This window comes from Schistocerca serialis, chromosome 1 (assembly GCF_023864345.2).
Source record: "Schistocerca serialis cubense isolate TAMUIC-IGC-003099 chromosome 1, iqSchSeri2.2, whole genome shotgun sequence".
Taxonomy (NCBI): domain Eukaryota; kingdom Metazoa; phylum Arthropoda; class Insecta; order Orthoptera; family Acrididae; genus Schistocerca; species Schistocerca serialis.
In genome coordinates this window covers 704,646,546-704,659,690 of record NC_064638.1, presented here as the reverse complement: position 1 = coordinate 704,659,690, position 13,145 = coordinate 704,646,546, and the positions used below count along the sequence as shown (strand labels likewise).

Genomic DNA, 13,145 nt, shown 5'->3' with positions numbered 1-13,145 from the left:
AATTTCTACAGGTATCTTGTTGAAAAACTCCAATTCTTTTTTGCCAAGTATGTCATTCTTGTTCTAAGCAACACTGATGCAGACAAAAACTGATAAAGTGTTAGAATAGCAACTACATAGTACCCGTCATTATCAGCAGTCAAGGATACTAGTTTCAAAGTTCCAGTGAGACCATTGACAGAAAATGTATATGAGTGCAATAGAAAGGATATTGAAGTTAAGGTAACCTGCTGCTTAGTATGGACCTTTAACGACTATAACGTGGACATCTCAGAACACTAAATCACATTTTTCTGTGAAACGCCATTTCATACGTGATATGTGCCACTGTCGCTGAAACCTGCACATTCCATGAAAGCTCAAACACCTCTAAATTCAGCATCAGTTGTTGAAACTATAAAAGAATGGTATCTAAATGCTAATGTTGCAAATATTGTAACTGAGAGTGCTGCTAACATGAAAGCTGTTGCCAAGTGCATTACTGGAGTTCAGGATTTAACATGTTGCACTTAGTTCCCTATATCTTGTTGTGAAGTGATCAAACAAGTTACAGTATACTCTATGTTTCTAAACTACACAAAATAAGAGATATCTGCATGATCTTTTTAATCAAGAAGCTTGACAAAGAAGAACATATTGTTTGCAGCGGGCCAGCCATAGCACAATTTCATTCAGGAGGTGGAAACATGATAAAACAACACTTTCATAATGTTTTCTTTTATTTATGACTATAGAAAGAGTATCACTGTTCCCAGCGAACCTTTCCAAAACACTGTGAAAACACTGAATGCTACTGATTGGAAGTTGGTACCACATTTTCTCTCCATTTCACCTTTCCAACTGCTGATAGCTGAAATGATGTCTTGGACAAACTTTCATAATTAGGGTGATTCACAAGATTAAAGCACTGCATGCGGCATATTGTTTTCATGATAATCTGTCTTGCGACCCTGTTGATAAACAGCAGTGTATAGTGTAAAACATGGCACTGACCACATTACTGGATCCAAACCTTAGATGTTTAAGGTTTGGGAACAATGAAAAGGTGAAAGCACATTTGAACTCAAGCAGCTGATTGTATGCCCATTATGACAATAAGTTTTTCAAACTAGCTCATCATTTCTGCAACTGAAAAATAAATAGCATTCCTTTAAAAGTGCTTTGCCATTCTGCAGTGTTTTTACTGAGGTCCGAAAGCATAAGGAGCAAAATATTCCAACTACTTATATACTCACTGAGGTCCAGTGCTAAATGGAGGATTCTGTACTGTAAACAATTAAAATTGACAACAACATGTATCCTTCCTAGCAAAGAAAAACATGTCTTTGTCTAGGTCTATAACAGCATGGCAAATATTTTCTACTAACTAAGCCAAACAGTCTGTCTGTAAGTTTACTTGTACGGTAATGGTGTCTAAGCCCCATGCATCGCTTACCAATTTTTGTATTGTTTTAACATCTTTCTTTCTTTTCCATTGTTCTAAATATGTGTAACAGGATGTACTTGGATGTTTCTAATTAGAACACAACAGCAGTTATGATTTTTGCTTAAATTTATTACCTTGCTGTTTTAATGGTGCCAGACATATTTCACTTGATTACTAAAGACCATAATGATCCACCAGAAGGGTTGGTAATATGCTATTCAATACCTTTCAAACAGTGGAACAACCTAATACACGAGCACAAAGTCCCCAACTTTTATCGCATTTGGCAACAAGATGCAAACATTCGTATGAAAGAATGAAGACAACAAATAGAAATTGAATGCTTTGTTAACAAGATATAACCGAACTATACTGAATCTTAATTGAAACTTCTAGAGTAAACTGTGGTAAAATCCATCATGGAGTTAAAACCAATAAACTCTATCACCAACAACTGTAACTTATTTGGTATTTTGGCTGCATATGTAGCAACACTAGATAGCAAATAACACGGTTCGGCTCACAGGAAGACAATTCTTGTTTCAATTATATAAAACAATTTAAGCCATTGTTACCTTCATGTATCATCTCTGTTTCATGTAAATACGAGTGCCTGTTTGTTTCAGGAACAGCCTGTCCTTCAAGAGCTGTCTGTGTGCAAGATAGGGACCACTTCTTAACATCAAATGCCATGCTGTATTATACAGAAAGTAGATTGTTGGTCTGTCACAGAGTTTTTGGTGTTCAGTATTTCTATAGCCACTTTGCCCTGTTAAATTGAAAAATAAATTGTTTCCAGAGCTGTTACTCTGTCCCCACAAGCTCCATTCACTCAAGTTTTAAGCTGTGCAGCAGTCCAGCACTTCAAATGAAACAACTTTACAATAGCACAAAACTGTTTCTATATTCCACATTAGTAGCTACAATGACTACTCCAGATGGTTATCAGCAGTTAACTGCCTGACACGGTATGACTACACGAATCATACGTATAAACGATATCATTTAAGTACCCCCCCCCTTTTCCCCACCACCACCTCACAGAAATTTACCAGTCTTATCAAATAATCCTCACAGCTATATCCTAGATTACACAATCGTATAAAACACTCATATGCCTATTTGCCAATATGTACCAGTATGTAGAAATACTAACTCTCAATCTGCAACATTTGGTGTTAGGTGGCATTATCTAGGTTTAATTTCAAAAGAAAGAAAACATTATTATGTACATATAAACTAATAATCTTCCACAGAAGATATTCTATAAGTATATCTATCTGGGATGTATGGTCAGTATTTAAATGCTGACTGGCTATATGTAGAACTTATAAGTGGGTTCTTGTATTAACAGCAAGCCTGGAAGCAGTCCATTTTACTCTAAATGCACAAGATGGGTACTCTTTAATTGACGAGATTGCTTATGATAGTTTGATGTCTCTTTGACACAGCCCAAGAAACAATAATCAGCAATGTGCAATATGAAAACTTCAAGGATGGTAACATTTTTAAAGGATAGCATGTGCTAGAAAGATGACTTATCTGCAAGCAGTAATAATTTTAGAAGACATTCAAAACCTTTCTGGTTTAAAACTAAAGAGTCACTTGGAAGTTAATCCTGTGGCATGTTTTAGGTCTCTATGTTTTGGTTTTCAAAAGATTTTTGAAGTCAAAGATGATGGTGCAGGATTTCTTTCAGACTAAATGGAAAAATAAGGACCTTCTGTTTTTGCATATCAGGCGCACAAACTAATAGTTTGAGAAATTGAAGGCTTATAGACTTACTGCCATTGCAAATATAGTTTGAAGGGAGTGTGTCTGCTAAAAAGGATGAGAATAAGAGGTAAAGGCTAACACTGACACCACATTAAACTTTTGTGCATTTGACTTTGTGGATGGCATCTTCAAGGTGGTAAGATGGGTGATGGCAGTTTGCTTTCTGGCACCTGCTGATGGGATACTGACTCCACGCAGACATGTCCCAGCTTGGAGAAGCAAGGCACACCTTCGATAACTTTGAGAGGATTTCGGATCCTGTCTATCAGATTGGAACTGAACTGTTAAATACGGATGTTGTTACAGTGCACGTAATGTCATTTATGTACGAATTCAGATCTTATGAAGTGTTATATTTTTGTATCTTAAGGAGCAATGTAATCAGATTTAATATGGATCTCTGTCTATTAATTGATAGGAAGTTAAAATATATAAGAGTTTTATGATCTCCAACACAGGTACAGCTGAAGTGGAGAAGAAGTCCTTGATAAGAGGAACTGCAACATTATTCTGGACATTAAATGAAGAACCAGCAGTTCAAAACTGGAAGGTAACTGCAATCGTTATCAAAAAATACTACATCACTAAAAGGAAAACACTTTAATTTATCCTCTGAATAAAAAACAGTTGAATGTTTAAAATGTACCTTCTGAGCATATTAACAATTTTCTTTCTTCTGTCAACAATCTTAACTAATTCAAGTGTTCATGAGATCAGTTTACAGTACACTGAACTGTGGTTTATTAAAGACACACAGTGTGTCATCTTGTACTCACATAGGTTTTGTGAGTACTTTTCTTTTACTCTGGTTATTTTTTGTTAGAATCTTTACCAACTGACTTGGATGCCAACTAGGTATCTGTCTATAGAGTATTGTAGCATCCATTTGCTGCCCAGAATCAATCACCCATACGATTGAATAAGTGCACTATATCACCAGCAGGTCTGCATTCTTCAAGAACTAATGTATAAGGCTCACCTGAATGGACGACTTGAAAAGAAAAAGTTATCTCCACCTGATTCCAGTGGCATTTGCTGCCGCCTGCTTTTCCATTCACTGAAGGTCATCCTCACCACAAGATTTGACTCAACCTGACCACTTCCTGCACTAAACTAATATAGTATAACAATATTTAAATAAATAAATGTTATAAACATTCAGTCTAACTCACATCAGACCATGAACAATAAATATAAATAAAGGTTTGTAACAATATTGTGAAAATAAAAGTTGCTACTTACCACGTAGCGGAGATGCTGAGACACAGATAGGCACAATAAAAAGACTGTCACAATACCAGCTTTACACACACACACACACACACACACACACACACACACACACACACACACACACACAGCCTCTGGCACTAAAGCCACACAGCGAGCAACAGCAGCAGAGTGGCAACTGGGTGGGGGTAAGGAGGATGCTGGGGGTGGGAGGGGGAGGGATAGTGTGGTAGGGATGGGTTACAGTGAAGTACAACCATGAGGTGGAGAGAGGGTAGGGCAGCTATGTGCAGTTGGAAGGTACACAGAGGGCAGGGGAGAGGGGAGAGTGTTGCGGAAAAGGAGAGAAGTAAAAAGACTGTGTGCATTGGTGGAATGAGGGCTGTGTAATGCTGGAATGGGAACAGGGAAGGGGCTGGATGAGTGAGAAAAATGACTAACGCAGTTTGAGGCCAGGAGGGATACGGGAACGTAAGATATATTGCAGGGAGAGTTCCCATCTGTGCAACGTAGAAAAGCTGGTGTTGGTGGGAAGGGTCCATACGGCACAGGCTGAGAAGCAATCATTGAAATGGAGTATGTTGTGTTGGGCAGTGTGCTCAGCAACAGGTTGGTCCACTTGTTTCTTGGCCACAATTTGTTGATGGCCAACAGCTTGTTGGTTGTCATACCCACATAGAATGCAGCAGAATGATTGCAGCTTAGCTTGAAGATTACATGACAGGTAGCCCTGCTGTCTCACAGGCAGCCCTGCCTTTTATGGGACAGGTGATGTTTGTGACTGAACTGGAGTAGGTGGTGGTGGGAGGATGTATGGGACAGGTCTTGCATCCAGGTCTATTACAGGTATATTAACCGTGAGGGTAGGGGTTGGGAGTAGGGGTTGTGTAGGGATGGACGAGGACATTGTGTAGGTTCGGTGGAGGGCGGAATACCGTTGTGAGAGGGGTGGTAAGGATAGTAGGCAGGACATTCCTCATCTCAGGGCACATGAGGTACATGAAACACTGGCGGAGAATGTAATACAGTTGCTCCAGTCCTGGATGGTACTGAGTTACGAGAGGACTGCACCTCTGTGACCGGATGGTGAGACTTTGGGTGGTTGTGGGAGACTGGAAAGATAATGTGTGGGAGATTTGTTTTTGTACGAGCTTGTGAGGATAATAACAATCTGTTAAGGCCTTAGTGAGAATCTCGGCATATTTTGAGAGGGACAGCTCAACACTACAGATGCTGTGCTGGTTACTTGTGCCTACTGAGAGAATCTTTGCCCTCGTAGACCAGTGCCTTCAGCCTATTACCCAGAACCTTCCATTATATATAAAAATACCAACCATTACCTCCACCGACTATCCACAGTTCCTGTCCCTTTACCAAATGGTGCACTACTCGTCCCTATTGATGCCACCTCCCTTTACACTAACATCTCTAATGCCCATTGCCTTACCGCCGTTAATCACTGCCTTTCCCATCGCCCGATGAATTAGAAACCAACCACCTTCCTAGTCACCATGACCAAGTATATCCTCACCCACAATTACTTCTCTTTTGAAGGCATTACCTTGTAGGTAATGCCGGGGTATGGCTATGAGCACCCACACGGCTCCATTCTATGCAAACCTATTCATGGGCCATCTACAGGAATCCTTCCTGAACACCCAGAATCCTAAACCCCTCACCTGGTCCAGATTCATTTATCACATCTTTGAGATCTGAATCGAGGATGAGGACACCCTATTCACATTCCTCCAGAACCTCAACAGCTTCTCCCCTATTTGCTTCACCTGGCCCTAATCAATCCAACAGTGTTGACCTCCTCCTGAAAGATGGCTGCATCAGTATCTCTGCCCGTATCAAACCTACTAACCACATGAAATACCTCCACTTTGACAGCTGCCACCCGTTCCACACCAAGAAGTCCCATCCATACAGCCTAGCTGCCCATGGTCATCGCATCTCCAGTGACGAGCAGTCCCTCTCGAAATATACCGAAGGTTTCCCTGGCACCTTCACAGACTGTAATTATCTTCCCAACCTTGTACAAAAATAAATCTCCTGTGCCTTATCTTTCCAGTCTACCACAACCTCAGTAGTTAAAGAAATATCTGGCAAAAATAGTAATGTAGTCATTAAATAAATACACAAGTATGACAAGATACATGATATTTATGCTGCATTCATTTGCTGCGTTGTTGTGGAGACTGCAATTTTCTGACAGGCATTTGCACAATGAAAAGATATAAAAATGTAATAAATCAAGAGTTAAAATAAATACACATACACAGCTGTCAGGGATGGATACCTATAGTGCAATGCTATCATCTGAGATATCATTTCTTGAAATCCTGTGAAGTGTTTAAAAGTTGTTAATTCAAAGGTTCATGGTGCACATGTTCAGTCACTGTAAAACACTGCCTTGTGTAGTTTTAAAGACGACTGTCTCCTAAAGGCATATTTTGAAGTCAAACTATAACATGAATAGTAATTAATACAACTGAGGTATCAGCTTCTCTACCTTAATTTCATCAGATGATCTCATTTGTGACAACGTTGAGAGATCACCAGGACACTGATGTGCTTTTAAAAGAGCACCCTGTCTTGATTACATTTTTTAAATTTTTTACCACATTTGATTCTCATCTGGATAATCTTCAAACACGAATGGCAGCTACAAAGGGCAGCCACTGTAAAAAGCGGGTTGTCAATTAATACAATACCAACCGGCAAACTGTTTTCCACAGTAGCAGTCCTTCAGGCCTAAAAATGATCCTTACATGAATCAAAATTGGCAAAAACACCTTTTGATTCATGTGGCCTACTCCACAAGATGAATTCACCATCAATCAGTTAACATATAATTTATAAAATAAGAAATGAAAGCTCATAATTACCTGTATTCTTGCGTTTTCTGGGAGCTTCTTCTTGTTCATGGGAATTTGATGGTGTCGCATTGATCTGCTGTAATAAATCTGTGCAGAAACAACAAAGAGAACAGCATTAAGAAACTAAGATAATGTGCAATGCAACTAGAAAGATTCACTTTAACAACATCACAACAATTTTGTTTTCAAATAGAGAACAAATTAAATAACACTCCTCAAATGTGTAGTTCTGCTCAGCTGTGAACTCCAGGACAGATTAATTTATAGCCCAGTGATTTCATTAGCTTAACATTAGGCACCACAGTAATAGGTAAGTAACGCACTTTCAAAATACCCACCAGATTAAAACTGAGTAAAAGATCTTCTAATGCACCCAGAAGTTTGCAGAGGGGGGGGGGGGGAGAGAGGGGGGAGAGAGGGAGGGAGAGAGAGAGAGAGAGAGAGAGAGAGAGAGAGAGAGAGAGAGAGAGAGAGAGAGAGCGCATGCGCGCTCCCACCCGTGCATGTTGGTGTGCGCTGTCTACTTTGGAAGAAGGCTTTTTGGTCGAAAGCTTACTTATTTAGCAGTCTTTTTATTGTGTGTACCTGCAACTCAACATTTCCCTTTCATAATATTGTCATTATTCCACTCTGGATTTTCCACTGTTTAAAAAATTGTGTGAACATTTTACACACTTCACTTTCTTCAAACTTTCTTTCCAAGAAAACTACGAGTCCTTCATTAGCTACTCAAAATCACTTTATTTTCAACAGTTAGACATCAATAGCACACAAATGCATTACATCCGATCAGACATTCACAACATATCACTCTCACCGCTACAACCATCTTCCCCTAGCAAAAATAAGGGAAGGCTATAAGACACCCACAACATTAACATGTGTGAGACTAATCCATTAAGAAATGCAATTCAGACATACTATATTTCATGAATAATGCAGAAAAAGTTTAACGACTATCATTCAAGTATCAGAATGTTTACTCCTTTCATATAGCTCCTATTTGATGAGAATTGTAGGACTCCCCTTTATGGGTTAAAGGTGCACTACACAAAGGAAGCAGCTGCGCAGTACCAGAGTACTTGCATCAACAAGTTTGTTTGCATGACCATCCTCTGCAGCAAACACAGAACTATTTGTTTTGTAAATAAAACCACTGTTTCTTACTGCAACTAATTTGTTTTTCCCAGATGTGTTTGCCGTTTTCTCAATCTAACATATCTTCAGTGGGATCTAGGATGCTACAGTTTTGTTATTTTTAGATTATCAAACAGTTCACATCACATTTTTTGTGTAAATAGGTACTTACTTAAAGTTTGTTGGCATCTGTGTTTCCTCTCATCTGGTCAGGATACTGAAATAAAGTGCTAGTGCGACCTCTAACTAAATGAGAGGAAATGCAGATGCCAACAAACTGTAAGTAAGTATTTATTTACATAAAAAATGTGGCATGAACTGTGTGATAATCCAAAAATAACAAAACTGTATCGTTCTAGATCCCACTGAGATGCGTTAAGAGTAAGAGGAAGGCGAATTTCATCTGGGAAAAATAAATTACAGTTGCAGCAAGAAAAGACAGTTTTACTTGCCTCAAGTTTATTGTTGGATATTTTCACCATTGCTGGCTATTTTCACCGCCCATCTGCTTCCACTGTAACAGTTTAAGAATCACTCAAAGAAAGTTCATGCTCAGTAAGTGTGGAAATACCTTGAGCATGCAATTTAGTTGGAAATAATTAAACCATGGAGTATGACTGAGATGTCTATGTAGTCATTGTAGGAGGTATGGATAGACAAGTCTTGTGAAATAGTACCGAACATGTTTTCCGAAAACTTTCTTGAGCATACAGTTCAAAAGCCTACAAACAATGGAAATATAAAAGACCTTGTAGCTACCAACAGACCTGACCTTATCGACAGTGTCAGTACAGAGACAAGGATTAGAGTTCATTATCATAGCAACAATGGTTACTAAAGTTAATAAATCCATAAAGAAGATTAGGAGCACATTTTTGCTAGAAAGAGCAGATAAGCAGTTGCTAGCATTCCACTCAGACAATGAAGGGACATTTTGTTCCAATGTAACAAATGTAGAGGACTTATGGGGAAGGTTTAAAGTGTTTGTAAATCATACTCTGGAGAAGTACGTGCTGAGTACGGAAAGAAAAGATCCACCATGGTTTAATAACAAAATCTGGAGAACGCTGAGGTAGCAGAGACTGTTGCACACACTGTTCAAAAAAGAACACACAAATTACAATAGTCAAAAGGTAGCACAAATCCGTGCACGTGTAAAAAGATCAATGTATGACGCATACCATAACGTCCACCATCGTACCTCAACAAAAGATCTTGCCCAGAACCTGAGAAAATTCTGGTCCTACGTAAAATCACCAAGTGGATCAAAGTCTTCTATCCAGTCATTCGACCAGTCTAGTGTGGTAATTTAAAAAGGTAAGACCAAATTTTAGAAATGATTCACGCAGAATGACTAGTCATATGGTAAAAAGAGAAAGAAAGTGTTGTTGTCAGGTAGTTCCCATGGAAGAGATGTTGGCCAACTTTTGCAGGATGAACTAGGATTAGAATACTAGGTCACCAATTTTTTTTAAACCTAGTGCTGGTCTGGAGCAGGTGACAGAGGATTTAGGACCACTTTGCAAAGATTTCACTAGGCAAGGCACTGTGGTTACAGAGAGTGGGTCAGGTAATAGTACTAACAAAGACCCTGGGTACAGTACAGAGTGTGATCCGGCAAAGAATGCATGGGCATCGAAGCATACTAGTGTTGACTTTGTTCTTGGGCACCATGACCGACCTCATTTGAACTCTTCTGTCACGAGAGTTAATCAGGAGTTGGAACGGCTGCTTATGTCGGGTGCAGGGTCACACATTGGTGTGGTTCCTGTTGATTCTCTCAATAGGTGGGATTATACTAGGCATGGCCTTCACCTCAACAGGAAAGGAAAGGGTAAACTGGCTGGGAAAACAACAGGAAAGTTGAAGGGTGGAGGCACTGTCATCAGGGATAAAATACCAGTGGTTATAGGGTTCAGAAAAGACCCTTTTTAGGGTAGAAAGGACAGGAAGAAACCAAATTTTAAGAAAATTTAGGACTGAGACAAACCTTCAGTTTGAGAAAGAAACCAAAAAACATAATTCTAGCTTATTACATCAGCATAAACAGCTATTGGTTAAGAATTTTCAACAACCAGCAGATATTTTAACTCTACCCAATTTTAACTCGGTCAATATTAAGTGTCAGCTATCTTTATTGCATCAAAATATTTGAGGGCTGAGAAATAAAATTAATGAATTAATTATCTGCATAGATTAATTAGAGTCCTCAAACCCAGCTGACATAATCTGCCTCTCTGACGATCATGTGACCACTGGTATAGAACTTTTGTGTGTTACAGGGTTTAGTTCAGCATCTCACTTTTGTAGAGCAGAAATGGAGAAAGGAGGAGTTGCCACATTCATCAGGAACTGTCATAAATTTAAGAACATATACATTCATAAATTTTGCTTAGAACATCATATGGAAGCATGTGCAACAGAATAAGAATTTCACAAAAAATCCTTCATAATATTAAGTGTATTCAAGCACCTGCAGGTAACTTTAATCTGTTCATAAACCACCTTGAAGCTGTACTGGTCCATTTAACAACCAAAAACAAAGAAATAGGGGTTGCTAGTGATTTCAATGTAGATTTCCTAAAGACTCTCCCAATAAGAACGTATTTGAGTTAGTAACACTATCATTCAACTTAATTCCCACTGTTAAGTTCCCCACTAGGGTAGCCAATTGCTCACAAACAGCCATTGATAATATCTTCATAGAAAAGTCCAATGAACAAAATTATATTACAAAACCAACAGTCAACGACCTCTCAGACCATGACATGCAGTTACTTCTGTTAAATGTTAATACTGAACAGTATATAAAATCTGTTAACTCTGAGCTCAAGAGGGTAATCAATAAGCCAAAAATTGATTATTTTAGGACACTTCTCAGAGACATTAACTGGACTGATGTTTACAGTACTCATGGCATGAATGAAAAATATAATACTTTTGCTAATAAAGTGCTTACCTTATTTGAACACTGTTTTCCCCCAAAATTAACCAAGGTTAGAGTAAAGTCTACAAAGAAGCCATGGATTACTCAAGGAATAGGGGTATCTTGTAAAACAAAAAGAAAACTGTATCTGTCAATCCGAAACAGTTCTGGTGTTGATGCTATAGCACATTACAAGAAATACTGCAAAATATTAAAGACTGTAATACGAACATCAAAGCAAATATATTACAAGGAAAAGATAGTCCTATCAGATAACAAAATAAAGACAATATGGGACATAGTGAAGGAGGAGACTGGTAGAACCAGACATGAAGAGGGACAAATAGCATTAAGAGTAAATGATACATTGGTGACAAGTGTATAGTGTTGCAGAACTTTTCAACAAACATTTTATAACTGTTATTTAAAAGATGGGGTTTTCAGGTTCTGTAGCTGCTGCTATGGAATACCTCAGACCAGACATTTCAAGTAACTTCCATAATATGAAGTTTACCCTCACTACCCCAGCAGAAATAATGTCCATCATGAAATCTTTAAAATCAAAAACATCTAGTAGGTGTGATGAAATATCAACGAAGTTAATTAAGGAATGTAATTCTCAGTTAAGTAACATATTAAGCTATCTGTGTAACCAGTTCGTTAATCAGTGGAATATTTCCTAAATGACTGAAATATGCTGAAGATAAGCCACTGTTTAAGAAAGGAGATAAAGAAATAGCATCAAATTTCTGTCCAATTTCACTTTTGCCAGAATTCTCAAAATTTTTAGAAAAAGTAATGTACAATCAGCTTTATAACCATCTTATCTCAAATAACATACTTTCAAAGTTGCAGTTCGGATTTGTAAAGGGTTCTCATATTGAGAAGGCTATCTACACTTACAGTGAAAATGTGCTTAATTCATTAGAGAAAAAACTGCAAGCAACTGGTATATTTTGTCATCTGTCAAAGGCATTTGAGTGTGTAAATCACAATATCCATTCAAGTAAATTACAAAATTGTAGTGTAACAGGAAATGCTGCAAAATGGTTCAAATCTTATATCTCTGGCAGGAAACAAAGGGTCTTATTAGGAAAGAGACATGTATTATGCTATCAGGCATCATCCAACTGGGAACTAATTACATGTGGGTTCCCACAAGGTTCCATTTTAGGGCCCTTACTTTTTCTTGTGTATACGAATGACCTTTCATCAGTAACATTACCAGAGGCAAAGTTCGTTTTGTTTGCCAATGATACAAACATTGCAAAAAATAGCAACTCAAGTGTAGTCTTAAAAAGATCGGCTAATAAAATATTTGTTGACATTAATCACTGGTTCCTATACAATTCTTTGTCACTAAACTTTGAAAAAACACACTACATTCAGTTCAGAACTCGTAAGGAGTGTCCCATGAGTATATGCCTAAAATACAATGACAAGCAGATAGAAGAAGTGGACAGTGTTAAGTTCTTGGGATTACAGCTTGATAATAAATTCAACTGGGAGGAGCACACCACAGAACTGCTGAAGCGTCTTAGCAAATTTCTATTTGCAATGCGAATTGTGTCAGACAAATGAGATATAAAAATGAAAAAGCTGGCATATTACACTTACTTTCATTCCATAATGTCATATGGGATTATTTTTTGGGGTAATTCATCATACCAAGCTAAAGTTTTCCAGGCACAAAAACATGCAGTAAGAGTTATATGTGGTGTGAACTCAAGAACATCCTGCAGAAGCCTGTTTAGGGAACTAGCGATAC

The 13,145-nt window shown here is 38.2% G+C and overlaps 1 protein-coding gene across 1 annotated transcript in view; it reads right to left on the bottom strand.

The window, feature by feature from the left end:
• The window catches only part of LOC126480955 (dnaJ homolog subfamily B member 12), a 135,005-nt gene that overhangs the window by 101,924 nt on the left and 19,936 nt on the right, over positions 1 to 13,145 (bottom strand). The window contains exon 2 of the mRNA XM_050104386.1: positions 7,324 to 7,401. Coding sequence (XP_049960343.1) covers positions 7,324 to 7,401 — 78 coding nt within the window. The remainder of the gene's footprint in view (positions 1 to 7,323; positions 7,402 to 13,145) is intronic.